The 20,940-nt window shown below is 57.2% G+C and overlaps 1 protein-coding gene across 5 annotated transcripts in view; it reads right to left on the minus strand.

Annotated features, from left to right (window-relative positions):
• Positions 1-20,940, minus strand: part of CARD11 (caspase recruitment domain family member 11) — a 114,093-nt gene that overhangs the window by 7,611 nt on the left and 85,542 nt on the right. For 4 of the 5 annotated variants that reach the window (XM_077907630.1, XM_077907631.1, XM_077907632.1 and 1 more), the window contains exons 6-22: positions 19,306-19,485; positions 18,273-18,425; positions 17,723-17,848; positions 16,864-17,061; positions 14,887-15,063; positions 14,221-14,272; positions 12,481-12,563; positions 11,269-11,369; positions 10,350-10,402; positions 8,501-8,633; positions 7,735-7,936; positions 7,204-7,330; positions 4,851-5,091; positions 4,180-4,276; positions 3,777-3,872; positions 2,081-2,216; positions 822-1,001 (exon numbers count right to left, since the gene is read on the minus strand). In XM_077907630.1, coding sequence (XP_077763756.1) covers positions 822-1,001; positions 2,081-2,216; positions 3,777-3,872; positions 4,180-4,276; positions 4,851-5,091; positions 7,204-7,330; positions 7,735-7,936; positions 8,501-8,633; positions 10,350-10,402; positions 11,269-11,369; positions 12,481-12,563; positions 14,221-14,272; positions 14,887-15,063; positions 16,864-17,061; positions 17,723-17,848; positions 18,273-18,425; positions 19,306-19,485 — 2,335 coding nt within the window. The remainder of the gene's footprint in view (positions 1-821; positions 1,002-2,080; positions 2,217-3,776; positions 3,873-4,179; positions 4,277-4,850; positions 5,092-7,203; positions 7,331-7,734; positions 7,937-8,500; positions 8,634-10,349; positions 10,403-11,268; positions 11,370-12,480; positions 12,564-14,220; positions 14,273-14,886; positions 15,064-16,863; positions 17,062-17,722; positions 17,849-18,272; positions 18,426-19,305; positions 19,486-20,940) is intronic. The other variant, XM_077907633.1, reaches the window with a different exon arrangement.

The raw sequence follows: 20,940 nt of genomic DNA on the forward strand, positions 1-20,940 counted from the left end.
GAATAGAGTTTCAGTTGGGAAGACAAAAAAGTTCTGGAGATGAATGTGCTTGATACCCATGAACTGGATGCTTAGAAGTGGTTAAAGTGGTGAATTTTATGTTATGTATATTTTACTATAACAACAACAAAACTACCCTCCTCTGGACACCTGACATTTGGTTGGTATGGGCGGCCCTGCACGTCCACTATTTCTTTTTTTTTTTTTTTAATTTTTATTTATTTATGATAGTCACAGAGAGAGAGAGAGAGAGGCAGAGACACAGGCAGAGGGAGAAGCAGGCTCCATGCACCGGCAGCCCGACGTGGGATTCGATCCCGGGTCTCCAGGATCGCGCCCTGGGCCAAAGGCAGGCGCCAAACCGCTGCGCCACCCAGGGATCCCCCACTATTTCAATACAGATGATGCTGAGGATGATTCTAGTTTGCAGCTGAGACTGGGACTCAGCCTCCTGTGTGTAGGGTGTACGATCATGGTTCCCCCTAACCACATCAAGGGCATGGAAGCCCCAGTGATGGATGGCTTGGCTCTGACCTAAGGGCCCAGAGTGGGGACCCCAGGTCATGTCTCCTAACTGACTATGTTCCCTTCGTCTTGAACCTTCGGTGTGAAAGGCAAAGGGAAGGCCAGCGTTCCCTGCTCTGGAGCCACAGTGAACTCAGCGAGGGCTGGCATGGCAACAGGGACTGAGACTCTCCCTCCCCATGCACACCAGGCCATGAGGGAGTGTGGCCCTTCCTGCTCTCCTGCCCGGCCACCTGATCTGATGGAGGAGGAGAAGGAGAGCAGGCATGGGCTCCTGGCCGGCGGGGCACACTCACCTGGCTTACACATGGTGAACTCCATTGCACCCCCAGAGTTGAGCAGCTTCTGGACCAGAGCCTTGGCCAGCATGGTGGGTGTGAAGAGGACCGGCCGGCGGCGCTCGCAGTAGAAGGCACGTACCAGGCTGTAGGGGATCAGGCTGAGGTTCTTGCTGAGCTCACTCTCTGGGTCCAGCTCTGCAAGAGGACAGGAAAGGGCTGGCTGTGAGACCCCGGCCTGCCCGTCAGGGTGTAGGGCACGGATGTCCTGGGAGCCTGGCTGGTCCCAAGGAGCCTGCAGGAACCAGGACACCCTTTGGCCACCCAGGAATATTCACGCAGTAACCCATGGGCCGGGCCCTGTTCTGGGAGCTGGGGCCAGGGAGGTGGTGGCGGCAGGTGGCAGGTAAGCAGCATGTAGCAAGCCCCACTGCTCACTCTGGGCAGTAGGGCTGAGCTCTCAAGGAGGGGGCTGGAGCGGGATGGACAAGGATGGGTTTTCTGAGGACAGTCAGGGCCTGGGGCTGGTGTTTAGACACGGAGCCAGGTGCGGAGAGCTGGAGCTGGGCAGTGTGGGCAGAGGGGTGGACGGGCAGGGGGTGAGAGAGGGGATGGCAGGAGCTGATGGGGTGGCAGTAGGGGCCTGGGGCTTACTTTGGAAGCTCTGGGAAGCCACCAGGGCCAGAGGCAGGGAGTAATGTGGACTCCTTGCTGCCTTTTCAAGGCTGGTGTGTGGGGAGCAGAGCAGAGCCAGCCCCAGGCAGCTCCAGGAACTGCCTCCCCCAGGGACCAGCAGCCCCCTGACCCGGCTGTCGAAGGGCCAGTCTGGAGAGGAGCCCAGCACCTCTGACCACTGGTGCCCGGGCCAGCCTGGCCCCATGAGGACAGCCGGGAGGGCTGGCTCGCCACCAGCAGGGGACTATACACCCAGTGACCCCTGGCGGGCTTGATAAATGGCAAGAAGCACGCTGTGGGGAGAAAAATCAATAAGTGAACACTTCACAGCAAACAGCTCCAATTAACACGGGCATCTGGGCTCAAACCAACTGCAGCAAGTGTTCGTTAGGGGTGAGCCTGGCGGGACGCCACCCCGCAAGGCTGTGTCTCCCAGCCGAGGCCAGGCAGGTCCCCTGGCAGCTCCTCCCAGGCCGGGACCCCTCTTTGGAGGGAGTGGGTGTTCCAGCTGCTCCAGTGGGGACCCATGTGACCTGCACAGCCCCCCCTGCAGCCTCCCAGCCAGGAGGAGGTGGGGAGGGGCCAGGCCATCAGCACCATACCTTCCTGCTTCTCGGTCAAGAGCTTGGTGGTGTCCAGTGACGACCGGGCCAGGCTCCCCAGCGGGCTCCCCGAGACTATACGGACTCGCTCGTTGCTGTTCATCCTCTTATATTTGTTCTCAGACCTGCTGACGAACTAGAGGACAGAGCAAGAGCCTTTGCTTCTAACCACACAGAGCTGCCTCTCAACCCAGACACAGACAGACCTCTGCTTAGACCCCAGCTCTGCCCCTGGGGGGCCGACTCAGTCCCCTCCCCTGGTCCCCTGCAAACACAGGAGGCACCTAGCAGGCCGAGAGGGTCCTCTGGCTGTTTGGGGAATCATTAGTAGGTAAGCAAGCAAACAAATGGCGACTCTCCTCCCTAACCATGCTTGAAGCCTGTTGAGGGGTGGGCTGTGGGTGGGGTGCATGGGGCGGCCTGGTCCAGATAGGCCCTCAACAAGTCCCTCTGGTAATCCCATGTGCATTCCTGGGGGGGGGCGGGCACGGGTGGAAGGTCCCTGGCAGGGAGCCCCCACTGGCAGGACGGCTCACAGTCTACCCACAGAACCCCCTGCCTCAGTATGCTCTGGGGGGGTGGGGGGCGGGTCCCTGCTCCCTTGGACAATTCAGAGCCGAGCCCTAGAGGGTGGAGAGGGATGCCCCAGTGATGGACACAGAATCCAAATTCCCACCTACTCCCTGGGCTATTCTGATCTTTCCTCTACACCCTCCTGCAGGAAAGAAAATCCAGGAGCTGAGATCATAGTCTGGCTCTGTGGTTAAGTGGCCCCCAGAGTGAGCCATCCAGAGATGCCCAAGGCTTCTGACTCTTGCATGACATGTGGCCAGTGACGTGGGCAGTAGGAACAGCTCAGACTCATTAGGATTCCTCCTAACTCTGAGTTTCTTTCTGGCACCTGTCTGTATCTACCTAGTTTCAGGGTCACATCATTAGCCATTTCTCTGGGTTTCCTATGTTCTCTGGGAGGGGCGGAGTGACACACAAGCTTCCCTGGGGCCTGATTAGCACAGTACCAACACAGGAACGTCCTTGCAGGACCACACCTTAACATTACTCCCTTAGCTCTTGTCAGCAGGTAACAGAAGAAAGGGCCACACAGAATGCTTCTGCATTTCTGTGAAATCCCTTCTGAAGCTATCACCTACTATGCTATTCAATGTCCTTGTAAAATGATTCATGCAAAAAGAAAAATCCATTTTAGAATTAAATATAAGGGAAAATTTTTTCTGGTCCTAAAGAACTAAAATGTTTCTGTGGTCAGGGAAGGTTTAAAGAATCTATAGCATTTCCCTTTTTTCCTTGGCTGCCAGGATGCTCAGAGATAAATTTCATGCTCCATCGGAGGGATGCAACTGACCCGGACACCTACGGTGTTTGTTTTCTTCTCCTGATACACAGTTTCTGATCTTTCTACTAATACTTGAATAGCTAAGTTGTTTCAGTTCTTTCAGCCATAAATTCCTCAAATCTTTTTCTGAGAGCGATGTAGCTTCCAACAGGTGCAGAGACTGTCTACCGACCAGTGGCGGTGAGGGTAAAATGGGATGGGAATTGTGAAGCACCGTGAAAAGCTAGACGTGATGTACGGACACAAAGCAGTTATTTTGGCCAAGTCCTCTCTTCTTGGCAGCAAGCGGGCGGAGCCACAGCCCACGGTGATCGCAGTGGGCAGGCGCTCCGAGCGCTTTACCTGAAGGAGCTGCCCGAAAAGGAAACTTGCTCGCGAGAGGCGCGGACTGACCCGGGGGTCGCTGGAGGAAAGCGGCTCCTCAGGCTGCAGGGTGTTCTGAAACCAGTTAGCAGTAGGTCAGGCGCGCTGGGCGGGGCAGGCGCTCCCGCGTCCTCCAGCCCCCTCTGTGGAATCAAAGCGTTCCAGACGGGGAGCAAGCACGGGGGGTAAGAGGAGCCCCGAGATTTGTTCTAGCAGAGACCAGAGGTGCAGAGAGGGGAGGTCCCTGAGGGGCAGGCTCCTCCGTTCCCGAGGAACCAAGTCCCGTAATCCATCACCCTTGAGATTAGTGGCTCCCATGGGACCCCTCCCCAGACCTGCCCTGGGGGGTGCGATGGAGCCGGCAGGCCGCTGGGTGACCTACCCGGAGCGCCCTCAGGGTGTGGTGGGTTGTGTCCGCCTCTTCTCGGTTACCTCTGTGCATGAGGCGCTGCAGCTTGACCAGGAGGAGTTGCTGGGCTCTGGGGGGACGGGATGGGAGGGCAGAGCCTTAGGGCCGGGCCTGCCCCAGTGCACGGAGCACTCTGGGGTGCTGGGAGCACCCCAGGGAGGACATGGCGCCCGGCAGCTCAGCTTGAGTCCCGCAGCCAGTGCAGACTGCGGCAAAGTCACCCCTCTGGGCCCTGGTAGATGGGGGCTGCTGAGGCTGACCTCACGGGGCTGGCCTGGGCGGCAGCTGGACACCAGGTGCTTTACAGACGCCTGCCTGCCTGCCTAACCCGGGGAAGCCGGATGCGCTACTGCTATGCTGTCACATAAGATGTCAGGGAGGGGGCCTACGGCAAGGCAAGGGCTAGCACAGAGCTTAAAATCAAGAGCCCAGGATGCTCTGGTGATGCCCGAAAGAGGGTTTCCTCGGCACTAGTGATGCAACAGGACCCAAGGGAGCTATATCCCCGGGCAGGCAGGGGAGGCTTCAGGAGGAGGAGGGAATGGGCGGCTCGCTGGTCAGCAGGCGAAGGCTGCCCTATGAGCCCCTCTACGGGGCAGCGGCCCCCCCACCGTTCCCCGGCCTGGTGCCGGCTCTGGCCTCACCGGCTGTAGCTGGGTATGGTGCCCACATCCAGGTCATGGTCTGTGAAAGGGTCGACCCGTGCACACAGCCACTCGTGCCTATCCTGGTACATGGTGTCACGGACGTGCACGATGTCATCGCACTTTAGAGACAGGGAGCAGGCGTCCAGCTGGCTGGAGATGTTCAGGTTGAGCCGGATGTAGAAGGAGTCCCCTGATGTGATCAGGCCCTCCTCCATGTCCTTCAGCAGCTTCCGGTACCCTGTGCAAGGAGAGAGGGTAAAGGAAGCTCGGGACGTCCATCAGTGGAGGGCCTCCTGCTGCCAAGAACCTCCAGGCGCAAATTCCCTCCTTGCCACCCCCCAGAGACACGCCTGTGTGGCATGTTCCTCTTGGGGCCCATGGGGACACTCCCAACAAGCCAGTAGCTGTGTCATGTGTGGGTTTTCCTCTTTGCCTTGGCTGCCCAGGAGCTCAGAGCTAAGTTTTGCACCAAGTTGCCTCAAGTCTAGGACCTCGGCTACGATCTCTACGCCTAGCTCACCACTGGGGGGTTTTCTTCCCTTTCATTGTTGCACGACTCATACACATGCATCGTTCTTACAAATGCATGCACCTGGCAAGTGCGCTTGGAGCCTCCCTCATGCCTCCTGGGTCAATACTGTTCCCCCCTGTGATTCCTCATGCTGGCACCACAGCATGTGCCACATGGCATGGAAATGGACGTGTCCTTCCATGTCTGGCTTCTGCTGGTCATGTTACATCTGTGACATTCGCCGCAACGCTGCCACATGGCATATGTGTCCCCTTTCATCACTGCGAGTGTGCCACGGGCACTCATTTACTGCTCCTCCTGTGTGCACACCTGTGCTCTTTCCAGGCTCTGGCTGCAATGGCTCGCTCTGCTGTGAACTTCCTCATAAGTGTCTTTGGTGCATGGACATGCATGCTCATTTTTTGGACTCTACTCACAGAAGTGGAATCACTAGGTCCCTGATTAGCTAGACATGTAGCTCTGTAGACAGTGCCCAGAGGTTTTCCAAAGTGGTAGGACCACGGCACGTGCTGTTTCAACCTTATTTAATACCATTGTCCTTTATAGCGTGAGTTTTTACAAATCCCTTTGGAAGGAAGTTGGGCATAAACCACAAATACAATAAATCCAGCAAACTGAATGTCTGTAGCATAAATCCATAACATAAATCCCCAAATCGGCCCCACATGCACAGAGCTGCATAAGACAGTGGAAGCTACAACTGTCCTAGAGCTGGACCCAGCATGTCCACGCCACACCCACCAGGCAGGCTGGAATCAGCAGGATTGTTTGATTAGTGTTCCTGGAGAAGTGTCGGACTCCTGGTTGGGTCCTTCCCACTCTCCTGCTCAGGGTTAACGCCCATCACTATCCAAGCTCTCTGCCCCTCAGAGAAAGGCCCACAGATGGGACCTGCTGGATAGGACCTTTCCTGAACTGGAATCCAGATCACAGGGCTACAACTCTGGGGACTCTGCTGGCCAGTGGCCAGTGGGCATGGTGCTGCCCAGAGACTGTCTGCTGAGCTGGAAAGCCAGGCTGGGAAGATGGGAGGAGCCTGCCTGCAATGAGGACGAAGTGGAGGAGGAGGAGGAGAAGGCTGGGCCTTGTGTGTAGGGACAGAGCATGACGATCGTCTTCCACACCAAATGACAGGGCACTGCCAGGAAGGAGGGCAGGCTAGCAGGCGGCAGTGGGGAGCGGCTAGAGAGAAAGTGGCTATTTATGCTCTGTTGAAACATTCATGAGCCCTAGTGGTTAAAAATAAGATCCAGCTGCAGAGATAATCATGCAGGAAAAAAACCCAGAGGTGAGAATGGGGCCTTAGACTTTGGGAAATGGAAGACAGAGCCTGCTGCTCACTGCCTGGGAGCTGCGGCTGAGAAAGAGAAGGGGCCAGATGGGAAGGGAGTGAGGCCTTCCGGGGATTGTTCTGGAGCCCAGCCACGGAGCAAAAGGCCTGGTCCAAGCTTTGGCTCAGCAGACCTGCTGGTGCGGGAGCGGCCAGCCCCGAGTCCCTGCCTGAGTCAGGACCAGGAAGTAAGCTTCAAGCTGGCAGGGGGAGGGGTGAGCCAGGCCAGGCAGGGAAGGGGCCGGCCGCACGTGGCCAGGCATGCCATCTACACCGAGGTGTGCCAGGGCAGGTGTGTGCTCACCTGTGCTCACATTCATCTGCCCTTCCCTGCCTGTTGTCCTGCCAGTCCCTCCTGACGGGGATGGGCCTGGCTTGTTCCTCCCACTGAAAAGGTGAGCCAGCAGAGGATGCTTGTCCCTGGTCCCACCCACATCTGGTGTCCTGCTGGCCGTGGCCGAGCGCATGTTTGAGTCTGGTGGCTTTACCTTCCTGGTTGACTTTGTAGTACAGTGTGACGGAGCCGCTGCACCTCTGGATGGTCCAGTGCACCTCCTCCTTTGTGCACGTATCCAAGGGGACCTTTTGTCTCTCGCCTTTGATGCAGCCTTCCAGCTAGATATCAAAGACACACTGCTCTTCCCGGCTCCATGGGCGGGCAGAGCTGCAGGGGTGAGGCCACCCCACAGGGAAACCAAAGCCTTTCTCCCCAAACAGTAACTAGCTCAATGTCGCTGAGAGCAAAGGAAGCATCCCATTTAAACTCATTTGCCTCCCCGTGCACTGGTGTGTGTACATGTGTGTGCATGTGCACGCACAGGCTCTAGACACACGAGTGAGGGCCTTCAGATGGAAGGAGAGAGACTTAGGGCCAGGGGGCTGCTCCCTGCCTCCCTCCAGCTCCCTCCTCCGGGTGGGGGTGGGGGTGTGCCCTGTGCCAGGACATGTGCAGAGGAAGTAGGGGAAGACCCCGGGCACCCTGGCTGTGCCACCACCTCCTCCAGCCCCCGGCCCCTCACCAGTAGCAGCTGGTGGCCCTCATGGAGGCCAGCCTTCTCGGCCAGGGAGCCCGGCTTGACCGAGTGGACGAAACTCCCTCGTGCGTTGCCCCCGAGCAGGGTGAGCTGTGAGATGAGGCTGTCGCCGTTCAGTGTGGTGTACTGCATCGAGGGCCCGGGCCCCCGCACGTGCCCCACAGATGTGACAGATGGCCGGAAGGGTCTGGGTCAGGGAAGGAAACAGTGGTTAGGTGGCTGTGATTAGGACACCTGTTACCTGGCCATGCCATGGAGATCCCATCCCTGGGAGCTGCAAGAGCAGCCACCTGAGGTGAGAGCTTGCAACCTGCTCCTGCCGGGAAAGCACACAAGATGCTGTCCTCCAACCAGTGGCCGTGGCCACACTGTGCTTGCACCCTGGCTGACCACCCCCGTGGGCTGGGCCAACAAGGGCACACTGGCTGCTCTGTTCCTCCTCACACACCAGGTGGGCCGCTATGGGCACAGACCACAGGGCTTCCCCCATCACATGGGGGGCGCTGGGGCCAGTCGGACATCCAGTGCCACCCCCTTGCCTCTACCACACTGTGTGGTCCTGGGCAACCCCCATCCTCTCTGGACCTGATTGGGGGCGGGCAGTGGTTTCTGGTTCTGGGATACCGTGGTTCCTGATTCTAGAACATAGGGGAGGTGGATGGTCCCTTTTTGGGAGTTCTAGGGGGTGAGTGGCCTTTACCCCACCATCCCTTCTCCCAACTCTGGCTCCCCTTTCCCACGACCATAGTACCTTTCTAGAGAGAACTTCCTAAACATGAGGTTGACTTGCTCCAGGTCATAGGCATCCAAGCCCTCGGACTGGTGGGAGGAGGAGGAGGAGTGGACAGATGGGGGTCCAAAGGAGGAGCGCTCATGACTGTCATCTGCAAAGGAGCCAGTGCACATGAGGACCAATCCCTGCCCCTCCCCACCTCCCTTCCAGGAGTTTCTCCTGCTGGGCCTGGGCCAGGAAGCTTCTAGAAGATGCTTTACACTGAATCTTCTTCCACAGAGCCATCCCCTTGCCTCGGAGTCTCACCAGCTATCTGCTTTTCAAGCCTCCTGTTTCTATACCTGGGAAAGGAGTCTGTACCAGCAGGCACCGGTTCTGCTTCTAAATTGGGGTCCATGTTTTCATCTTGGGACCACCTGAGGTCTTACCATCTGCCACTTTTGGGGATGTGGACTGGGGCAGGACCCAAAGAGCAGAGTCTGGACTGAGTATAGGAGCCCTCTCTTCCCAACTCAGCGGGAAGGACTCCGAGGACTTGGTGCAAAGACACCCACTCCACACGGCCCAGGTGCAGGGATGGAGGATGTGCAGACCCGGCTCTGGGCTGATAACAAAGGCTTCTCTGCAAAGGGAATTTGTCCTGACGCTGCAGAATGCCTTGGATGGCTGCCCAGAATTCTCTTTTGAGCTCTCCCCTTTCCAAAACTCCTTCAATTCTTCTCATTACCCAGCCTCTATTAGGTGCTAACCTCTCTTTAACACTTGATAGCTTCTGATGGTCCCCAATTAGGGAGAGCTGCTAATCCTTCATTTTATCTGCTGGCAGCCTGAGCTGCTGAGGGTGGAGGCAGAGTTGAGGGAACCCCGGGAATGAGAGGGCTGGCAGGCCACACCCGGGGAGTCTGGGCCAGCCCCGTGCTTCTAGCTCGGGAGGAACAGGGGCCACCCAAGGCACGGAGGCATCTCCAGGAGGCCTCTGAACCCTTCCTGCCCCTTCGTCTTCTGCACACAGTCGAGTGCTCTGGATGGTACATTCACTGGTTCACAGCTATACTACCTGGGTGTTGGCCAAGTCAAGGACTCAGGGACATGAGTTTTCGTGTCCTGTGCCCCAGGCAAGGTGAGGCGTGGGGGCTCAGTGTCTGCTGGGCTAAACCAAATCTACACCCCCCCCCCCATTGGAAGAGTCCGTGGCTCCCAGGAGACTGAGCCCCCATTCCTGGCTCTCTGTACAGATGTTCAATGCCCAGGGAATATCCTGACAATCACATCAGTTCAAACAGCCCGTGGGGCTGTTTTAGGATTGCTACATACCCTTGGGTCTCCCCAGGGCTCGCTCACCTCATTTCCTATCCCCCTCCCTGCTCCTACTACTCGTTATTTTCAGGTTGGTTGACAGCTTCATACAAAGATTCTTAGGCTGTCTCCCTGCCTTACACCCACCCCATCCCACTGTTCCTTGAGCTCTCTGTGGCTCCATGCCTGCATTTGCAAAAGGAGGGTCCCAACAGCCTTTCTGCAAACAGTTGTTGTTGATTAAACTCTCTCTTAAAAATCTAGACCTACCCGATTCTGTGCTCAGCAGCTACACGGCCCCTGCTGCCTCCAGAGGATCCAGGCTCCTCAGGCTGTACCCCCACTCTCGAGCCTCCACCCGGCAGCTCCCCAGGGATGAGGCCTTGCTCTCGAGTACAGACAGCAAGCACTACCTTCCCCAAATCCACGCCACATATGTTTCCTGAGGACCTAGGCGGCACAGGGCTCTGTCTTGAGCTAGAGGGTCAGGGCCATGGTGGGCATGGCCCTGACCCCGCTGGAAGGCAGGTGGCCCCCACACCGGTATGTCTCAGATCTGCCAGGCACCTACCATCAAAGTCCAAGACATCAAACCCACCGCTGTCGTTGTCTTCCTCGACTGTGCTGTAAGACACAAGGGAAGGACGGGGTGATGGGGGGGTGGGGAGTACATGTGTGTGTGGGAGCTCTCCAGGCCATGTGGTGGTTGGTTGAAGGTGGGGGAAGATTCTGGGAAGTTCCAGCTCTCCAAGAGGCCTTGGTTTTGAGAGGGCAGCATGGGCAGGAGGGCTGGATAAGGCTGGATGTTCTGCTGGAGGACAGGGTGTCCCAGGGAGCCGGAGTGAGGAGGCTTGTGAAGGGCAGGTCACAGAGTCCCCAACAGCCCCGCCTGGGCCCTTCACCCAGGACGGGATGGGGGTGAGGTGGCAGTGTGCTCCTCACATGTGGTTCTTGCCATAGAGCAATGAGGCCCAGACCGGGCTGTTGGCAGAACCAGAGATGCAGATCCCATCCTGCAGGCCACTCCATGCTGCCAGCTGTTCTGGAAACCACCCAGTGATCTCTGACTTTGAGTGTGAGACACCAAATGTCCAGCTGACAGGAAGCATCTGAATGTCTGGGGAAGACCACGCTCCACTGTGGTTTTCCCAGCTGGGGACACTGATGGTTTCCAAGAGGCGAGGAAGTGGGACAGGACGCAGGAATTGGGAGGCGATTTCTGGGGTCTACCACTTTTTGGCAAAAAAGCCACCCCCTGGGGCCTGGGCACTGGGGAACCTGATTTCTGGGCAGCTCGGGGCAAATGGACATAGGCTTAGTCAGCTGGTAGCTAGCTGGGTGACCCTGGGAAGGCCACCTGCCTTCTCTGAGCCTCAGCCTCATCTCTAAAGTGACAGCATCCTGCCTACCTTTCAAGGTTGGCTCACGGACTGAGTGAGTGGATGTGGAAAGGCACCCGCAGGCACCCTGCTCCCTCCCCTGTCACCCACCTGCGGTGAGGCGCGTCTTCTTTATAGCGCCTGAGGATGGAGTCATTTCCTGGGGGCTCGGCAGTGATGGACATGATGCTAGAGCGGCTCCGGTGGGGCTGCTTCAAAACACACACAGATGTGTGATGGGGAGCCGGGTGTTTACCCCCAACCCCGTGCCTCCGTGGACATAAATATTATATACGCAAGGACTAAACTGAACACGGATGCATCCCCACCCCTGACTTGCTTGAGCTGGTTCTCAGCAGCGACCTTGGCCAGAGAAGGCTTGAGCTCAGCCTGGGGCGGCCGCAGCCGCTGAGCCTGGCTCACATCTGCTCGCACATCTGCTCACCTCGGGAGGGGGCGGGGAGGATGCAGGCGGGAGTCTGCCAAGGCTGGGGCAGTGGGGGGGCAGGGCAGTGCCTTGTGCCCTGCACAGGCTGAGCTCCGTGGCCCCTGGGCTGCGCCAGCCATGGGCACCTACTCTGCACAACAAGAGGACCTGTGGGCCTGGTGGTGGTGGCAGCAACAGATGCTGACCAGGCGGTATGGCTGCTGGAGGACGACCCTTTGAGAGGAGGCCTGCCAGCTCTTGGCAAGAGCTGCTTTAAATAAAAGCCTCAGATTTCGCCCCCCAGAGCTGCGACCAGACAGGAGCCATTCCTTATCAAACCTCTGTGTCCCCCAGGGCCTGATTTTGGAAGCTGAGCTGACAAGCTTCCCAGGGCTTCGCCTCTGGGGTTAGAATTTCTAATCCCATGCCTTCTGCTGCCTGGCTGCGGGGAGTGACACTAGATGCAGGGGCTGGGACCCCGCGGGGGTGGGGAGGCGGAGGTGGGGGGTTGGGGCCGGGGTCCGTGGTCTCGGGCTCCAGCAGCCCCAGCAGCGCCAGCCGGGCTGCCCGAGGTGCCCAGGGCCCCCAAGTTGCAGCAGAATTTTCAGCCGCCGCCTGTGCAGTTCGCTTCCGCTCCTCAGAGGCCCATCCGTTCCTCCCACCAAGTGTTAAATTAGGAAAGGAGGCGGCGAGAAGGTGTAAATACATCGTGAGCTGGTGGAAACATCTTTAAATAAACATAAGGAGGGTCTGGGCTGCAGCCCCGGAGTGACGCTCGCAGGCCCTGCGCAGAGAGCAAAGCAGGGGGCCCAGCCTGCTGGGCGGAGGACGGTGAGCGAGCGTGGGGGCGGGCACAGGTCGGAGCCTGAAGGGGACACGCTGGGGCCCTGGCTTACCATCTTGGAGAACGAGTTGGTGATGGGCAGGGATCTGGAGGAACTGGGGCTGGCGTCTATGCCTTCTTCTTCGTGGCCTCGCCCTGTCCTCATGGAGGCAGGAGGCAAAGGGAAAGGCAGGGAAGAGGGGATGAAGAGCTCCTGTGGGCACCGAGCACCTGGGTGCTGTCCTGTCTGGGTGGCCTGTCCTCCTGGGGGGAGCGTGGGGACAGCCTCCTCCCTCCTCTGGGTTCCCCAGCTGTAGGCTCCCAGAAGGGAGCCCGGTCTTGTACATGGGTGCATCCTGCCATGGCCGGGCCCGGGGCAGCGTCTGCAGAGGCTAGGCCATGTCCTTCGTCTCCGAGGACTCAGGCGCCCCCCCTCCCCCCGCCCCCGGGCTTCCCGACACTCTGTGGAACAACAGGAACTGGGAGCATGTGTCTCTCGTAGAGTAGAAACGTCCCTGCGAGCAACCCCATCCTCAATACGGATCCCACCCTTTCTATGAAACAGGCCGACTGGAGACTGGGCCAATCGTGGCAGAGTCTGTGGCCTCCTCAGTAAAGCTCCCGGTGACCCTCCTGCTCCTTCAGGGGCCACCTGGGGTTCTGCACACACTTCTCTCAGCTCTTGCCTTGCTGCACAGGAGAGCCAGCTTTCCCACCCGGCCCCCTGTGCCTTGTTCATGGACCGTCAGACACACGCACACATCATAATCTGTGGGCATCTCATGCTAGACAATGGCAAAGGCTTGGGGAGAGTCCAGAAGCTCCATTACCCTGCTGCCTCCTTTCCCTCTTCTTGGGGCAAACACTTCTCTACTTCCCATAGGCCGCAGGGCCTTTACACGTCCCTTCTGATAAAGAAGGTGCTATAGATACTTGATCTGGCAATAAGAGGGATGGGTGGACCCCCAACCCTGGGCTCCATTGTCCCCAGATGCTTTTCCTCTGGCCTCCAGCAGGTCCAAGGACTCCTCCTTCCCCTGCCCCATTGTGGACCCGGGAGGGATGCACACTGTCAGCGTGTAGCTCCTTCCCTGTGACCTTCTGCAGCCTCATTCCTGGCACTCCCTGCTCCTACCTCTAGAATAGCAGCATGCCATGCTCCTCAAACCTGCCCCCGCACCCCATTCTATCCTGAGTGCCCTTCCAGAGACTGTGTCCCTTCCTGATGGATCTTTCTCCAGCCCTCTTCCCTCTGCTCTTTCTTGGGTGTCCAGAGCTACTTGCTACCTCTTCACTGATGGCCCTGTCTCAGGAGAGGCTCTGGGCATCCACATGGACCTATTGGCACGTGGTACACAGTAGGTGCTTGATTTACCCAGGCAAACCATCCCTAGCCAACTGTCACCCGAGAGTCACAGTGAGGATGAGTGACAAGGATTCTGAAGATGCTGTGTCTTGGAGAACCAGGGGCTCACAGATGGACCCAGACTGCCTGGCCAAAAGCCTGGAAGGAAGGTCAGGCCAGCCTTCTGCTAAGCCAGAGCAGAAGCACTGAGTCCAGCTGAGGTATCAGGGGCTCAGGGCTGATCTCAGTGTGTGTGTGTGTGTGTGTGTGTAGCACAGCTGGGACCTTTCTACGTTGCAGCTCCTGCCCTGTCCTGTGACAATGACTGTTAATTTCTATCGGACACCCTTCCACCTGGGGCCCCCAGGCCTGTCCCAGGTTGACTGCACAGGATTGACTGCCCCATTGGAAATAAAGGATGGGGAGAGGCAGACGGAAAGACAGGAGAGGGTCTGGGAGTGCACCAACCTTGGAAATCTGAGGTTCGCTTCAGGCTGATGGGGGATTTGGCTCTCTGTAGCTGTGAGAGGGAAGAGAGGACCAAGGACAGAGGGGACAAATCAGACAAGGCCGGAAACACAGTTCATGGAGGAAGGACCACGTGTGGGCATGAGGCCCAGCAGAACTGCATACACAATGCAGACGCAGGGGTATTTTCTGGAAAGCATGAGGCTTTCGGGCAGCCGCCCTGGCCACCCTTCCCTGGCATGAGGCGGCCCTTGCCAGGGTGGGGTGGGGACCCTCCCTGAGCTGCCCGGCCCCTCTCATGTGAGATTATCTCGTGCATTCATTCCTCGTGGAGACTGAGCCCTGGACAGCCCCGGACGCTGAGCGGAGCGGACAGGATTGCTGCTGTAAGTCCGGCTCCCAGCGGGCCTCTCACAAGCCATCAGCGTCAATAAACACAGGAGAGACACTCAATACCTATTTGCTAAATAAATGAACGGATTTCGAAATAACGCTTACTTCATTCTCTCTCTCTAACTTCTGCTCCGCTTATGAGCGATGGGGGCAGAATTTGTTAACGCAAACGAGGGAAAAGCTGGGGCTGGGGGGTTCTCCCCAGATGGGGCCGGAGCTGTCGGAGTCCCATCGGGCCCGCGCCCGCCAGCCGCCCACGGCCGCCCTCCGCACCTGGATGCCCTTCAGGTTCATCCTGCGCTTGGGCGGGTGGTAGGGCAGGAAGTATCTGCTGTCTTCCGGCGACTCCTCTGAGGTAGATGAGTCGTCAGCTTCCTGCCCGTTGGTCCTGGGGCTGGCGTCCCCAAAGTTCTGGGAGATGATGGCCACCGGCAGGTTCCTGGGCAGACTCTGGGAGAGAGGCAGGCACCCGTGAGGCAGCGTGGCCAGCAGCTACGGGGGGCGGGCCAGCCTTCCTGGGGGCCTCCAGCTGCAAACTCAGGACACCCACTCTTCTTCTTGACCCCCGTGTCCCTCGCCAGCCCTGAAGCCCAGGTACATGGTTGTAGCACCACCTCCCGCTGGATGCCCAGTTCATGCTTCTAGCACCACCTGCTCTTCGTCACCAACCTCCCTGTCCCTGTCTCCTCCCTCTTTGTCATGCTCACAGCAGCAGGGTGATGGCCCCTGGGGGGTTCTTGGGCCCCGGGGTCGGACATGCTGCCTTCACAATCCCAGATGTAGTTCTGGGCCTGAGCTCCAAAAGCAGAACCTGTCGCTGAATGATAGTGTGACCATCTCTGTCCTCACATGTGAGCCTACCGTCCTGGTGCTCTCTACCAGTGGCCTCAGGGCAAGCTGCCCCCCAAATCACACAACCTTTGTGCTGCTGCCTCCAAACCCAAAGCCTTACTTCCCTGCACAAAATGCACCAAGGTCCCAGAAGAACAACGAACGGCCTTAGCCCACAAGCCTTAGCCCACAAGCCGACTCTGCTACCTGCTGTCACCCCTCGGGGTGCATCACCTGCCCCGCCCTGCCTCCTACTCCATTGACAGCAGAACCATCCATTGTGGCCTGCCGCCAGCATGCTGTGTGTCACGCCCACAGGACCTTGCTCAGGCTGTCCTGGGCCCAGAACTTGGCCCCGTCTTCCCTTACCCAGGACAGATGCCCCCACAGCTTTCATCTCTCCTTGGAGCAAATGCTCCCCGAGGGTCTACCCAAAGCCTGGCCTCCTGCTAGGGCTCGGCCTTCTTGGAGCTTCTGCATAATTGCAAACAATAAATGTTCAAAGGGTTGACAGCATAATGCAGAAGCTTCCAGTTTCCTTTACAGGGGCCGAGCAGAGCCAGGGACAGCACTGCAAGCAGAGGTTCCCACACAGTCCTGAGCCTCTCTGCAGGGAGTCTTTCCTAAAACCCTGCCAGAGCCAAGGCCCAGGCCCCCGGGGACCCCATGGCCCAACCCAGCTTGTCACGCACAACACTGTGCTGAAATGTCACATTCCTGGATTAATCTCCAGCGGTAAATTTGAGTCTCTGAGGGCCTGACCTCTGTAGGCCTTGACCAGCCATGTCCTCAGCTGCTAGGGTCAGGGTTCCTTGGTAATTGAGGACAGTAATCCTACCTTCCTGGTGGGACAGTTCTGTGGGCAGGAGCTCATGCACAGAAGGCACTGAGCATATACCCATGTGTGACAGCACTCAAATGCACAGCTACGCTGACGGTAACCTCATCTGCTCTGATGTCAGCATCCACTCATGAGCCCTTGGGGCTTATACAGTGACATGTATTAAGTATCGTGCAGTCCGTAAAGAACAGCGTCCTCATAGGTGCTAGGGCTTCAGTGGGCATCAGATACCAGTAACCATCCACATGGTGGTGGCAGCCGCTGGTCAGCAGGGTGGGACGTTAACAGGTGGCCATGGTCAACTAAGAAGGAGCTGAGGCTACCTGGTGAAGTGACTTGTCTAAAGTTGGCTAGCAAGTGGCCAGGATGGGGTTTTATCTTGCATTTTCCAAATTCAAAATTCATCGTGCAAAATTTATGGACGAGCAGGAGGGTCAAGGATATGGGTTGTTCTGGGTGTGTTAGGGCAGGGCTGCCGCACAGGCATGGGGACACCTCAGCAGTGTGGGGAGGCACCCAGCTGCAGGTGTGGGGGCCTCGCTCGGCCCCGCTGCCCCCCATCCTCACCCCGGGCCCACCTGGTCCAGGCCACTGCTGTCTTTGGAGAGACGCCGGAGCTTGCTCTCTAGGTTGACGATGCAGGCTTCCCGCCGGACCATCTCAATCCTCATCTCATCGTTCTTCTCCTCCAGCTCTCGGATCTGCTTCCTGTACTTGTCTTTCTCGATTAAGCACTGTGAGTATTGGGTCTGTGCTTCATCCCGGGAATGGAAGGCCTGCCAGGGAGGGAAGGATGAGGCCACTTTGCTTTTTTCACCCCGACCCAACCAAATCAGACCCAGGATGTGGTCTCTGTCTGGATGCCCAGGGTTGGCCACATTGGCTCCTGCTCTTTTCTTGACCCCTACTCCTGGGCATTTAAATTGCTACCTGCAGGGCACCTGGGTGGCTCAGTGGTTGAGTGTCTGCCTTTGTCTCAGGGCGTGATCCCTGAGTCCTGGGATTGAGTCCTGCAATGGGCTCCCTGCATGCAGCCTGCTTCTCCCTCTGCCTCTGCCTCTCTCTCTGTGTCTCTCATGAGAAAATAAATAAAAATCTTAAAAAAAAAAAGTCGCTACCTTTCCTGAGAGTACATACCACCGCTGCTGTGTGTCCTGCCTTTGCCAGGGGCTGGGCCCTATACTGAGAGTCCTGGGGTGGAATCTCTTGGAGCCTGCCCATTGCCCCTAGCAGGTGATGCTGTCTTATCACTTCTATCTTACAGAAGAGGGCTGTGAGGCGTCCACGGGGTAGAGCTAGCCTGCAGCCACACCTCTGATGAGTGACCCAGCCTGCACGTAGCTGTGACCCTAGAGAGGTATCGAAGGATGATGCTCTGTCGTAGGAGCCAGCGGGGCCCGGTTCAGGCCCCCACGACCTTCAGATGCCTGCCCGTACCTGGTCCCGCTCGCGCTCCACCTCCTCTAGCTGTAGCATGACGGTGTTCATGCGGTGCTTGTACATCTCACAGTCCTTGCCCAGCGTTGAGCACTTTAGCTCCAGGTCCTCCTTCTCCTCCAGGTACTGTAAGCAATGGGGAGAGATGGATCGGGGCCAGCAGCTTTCCAGCCCAGCCTCCCTGTGGGCCTGTCCCTTCCTTCCTTCGCATGTCCTTCTGAGAATCAGCTCTCTGAAGAGCAGGGCCACAGTTGTAGGTCAGTCAATTGGCTGAGATTTGCTTTACACCTACTGTGTGCAAGGGGGGATGGGGAGCGGGTCAGGGCAGACACCGTGTCCCCTCATGTGGCCTGCAGTTAGGAGGGGAAGCGGATGCTAGGGTGGCACAATAATGCACAGCCAGGTGCTCCTGCCGGCACGCATGGGGCATCTGTGCCATGCTGAAACCTAGTCCCCTGAAGAGGGTGGGGGCTGGGGAGATCTTGCTAATGCACAGAAACCCGAGGGCACTGGTTGGGGGAATGCTGCTCCTCCATCGGGGGGCTCCCACCTTGTCCCGCAGCTCCTCTGCCTGGCGGACCTCCTCCTGCAGGTTGTAGATCTTGTTGACCAGCTCCTGCCGATCCTCCAGAGCCTCCTTGCGGTCATGCTCCAGGATGTCCAGGATGGCTTTGTCCGAGTCGGGCAGGCTGCGCTTCCCGGCCTGGGTGGGTGGACGGGAAGGGTTGACCATGCTGGGGGTGTGGTGGGGCAGGGAGCCAGGTGGCCCCAGAAGGCAGGGGACAACAGAGCCAGTGACAGATGCTCTGTGAGAGCAGAAGGTTTTGTGCTAGGGAAGCAGAGAAAGAGTCGCTGACTCTCGGGGTCCTTAAGCAGCTTATTATTTAAGAATTTTATCACCTGGAAAGAAGCATAAAACCCACTTCTGCTCAGGAACATCCCGACGCCTATTGTTCTGCCCCAGCTCTTATCAGAGCCAAGAGAAGCAGTTGCTGCTCCTGCAAACACTTCGTAGGTGACAACAAAGAGAGGGCTGATCTGCCGTCCAGATGCATCCCCTGAAATATCAATTAATCTGCTTCGATTAACCTGGGATTCATTCTCTGCTCCAAATCCGCACCTCAAATGCCAGGCAGCCAATCCTGGGGGAATTGTTCTGGAGGAAGGGGAGGGAAGCCTTTTTTCTTTCCCCGTAGATGTGTTCGGGGCTGTTATTTCTCAGCTACTTCCTCCTTCATACCCGAAAATGAGTCTGTGATGGGAAATACAGGGAGGCACTTGTTGTTTTAACAAATCACGCGGAGCTGAGAGGTGAATTTCTTGGGATCTTTAAGGACAAACAGGTCTCCCGGCTGTCCCTGTCTCACAGAGCCTGGGGCAGTGATTCTGTGGCATCGCAAGTGTTAGCTCACATGTCATGTCTCTGACGAGGGGGTGCAGTGGTGACCCTACTTTACAGAGGGGGCAGGAATGACGTGAATTGCCGTGGGCCACACAGTCAGCAAGTGGGACACAGGCCGGGGCAGGGTCTGCCCCCAGACCCTCACTGCCCCTTCCATCTACTGCCCTGCCCTGGCCCTCACCTGGATGATGGACTGTAGCTCCTGGATTTTGGTCTTCAGCATCTCATTCTCCCGCTCCAGTTCCAGAACTTGCTCCCTCTTGGGCCGGTTCTCAATGTCATTCTTTAGTTTTAGAGACTGGTTCCTCTCCAGCTTGCACTCCTCCTCCATCTTATTCAACCGATGCTTTAGTTGGTCAATCTGAAATGCCCAAGGGTGCCACGGGGACAATACAGTTGGCAGGCAACATTCAGGAAAGGCAATGCTCCCCTGGATCCCCGGCAGACTCCCCACAAAACCTGTGATGCCCACACCTATTCTTCCAGTTAGCTGCAGTGAAGAGCTCAAAGAAACCTTTTGCAGTAAAACAAAGTGCCATCTTCTTTGATTCGTTAATTGAGGATAATTCTGAAAGGTGCTATAGAGAATTCCCTCGGGGACTCCCCTTAAGAACTCATGTTATCACAGGGAGTGGGGTGGCTGAGAGCTTGGGGTTCTGGGCCCCATGACCTGGCTTTACCCCAGAGCCTCTGGCACAGTGTTGTCCTTGTGGGTTTCCCACAGAATTCTATCCGGACAAACTGTACTGCTGTGTAAAGGACAGTGTGAGGCCCTCTGGGTTCACAGTATCTCTGGCCTAAAGGACCCACACTCAGGGCTGGAAGAGTGGCTTCCCGGAGGAGGCAGTTACTACGTTGGGAAATGTGACAAGTGGAGATGTGCTGAGGTCCGTCCTGGACAGGTGAATGTCAGGAAGTGGGCCCAGGAGAAGACTTCTTAGACCTTTGTGCCTAAATGTGTCTGCTTCCCCAAACTGACCTCACAGAACACCCACCTCAAAACTGTCTTCAAGGGCTGCAAGAAAGGGAGGCACCCAAGAGGCGAGCGCCTTTGTACAATTCTAGGCTCATGGGGAGAACAAGTGCAAGGTACCCGGCAGCCAGAGGGTGGTGGCTTTAGCACAGAACGTATTGCCACTGGGCCCCTGTGGAAGGAAAGGAAGGAAGAGGCAGGCACGGAGGCAGCCTGGGGACTCAGCTGGCCAGATATGCTTTCAAGTTCTAGACATGCTTCCCACTATATCATCAGGGAAATATAATATAGGACACAGTCCTAGGAGAGAAACATGTAAGTCGCTGCCACAGGCTAACTTCTCCAAATCCTAGCTACAACAGCACAGAAACCTCTCCTCCTGGTCATGCCAAAAAAAAAAAAAAAAATCCTCCTTGGCATCTTGGAAGGTCAGCCCTGTGTTCCGTGCTGGGTCCAGATCCTCTGTCGCATCTAAGTGGGCATGGACTGCTAGCGATATGGAGTGCTTACCGGGTCAGCCGTGACTTTGCCCAAATCATGATGCTGTGTCTCAGCAGCCCTGGGGCACGGGAATTATTTTCCATGTTTGCCATTTACAAATGAGTAAACAGGCCAAAAGCCAACTAAGCGGAAAAGCCAGAAGCCGGAAGTCAAATTTGAACTCAGATGCGTAGGATTTAAAAACTCGTGCTCTTGACAAAAATGCTCTACTGCCCACTACGCCACTGACTCAATTCACCTGAATTTGAGTGGATTGTTTACTGATCTGTCTACTTCAACTAAATTGTAAGTGACCTGAGCAGAAATCGGGTTATTTATCCCTGTGTCCCCCACAGTGCTTAG

Source organism: Canis aureus, chromosome 8, assembly GCF_053574225.1.
Source record: "Canis aureus isolate CA01 chromosome 8, VMU_Caureus_v.1.0, whole genome shotgun sequence".
NCBI lineage: Eukaryota > Metazoa > Chordata > Mammalia > Carnivora > Canidae > Canis > Canis aureus.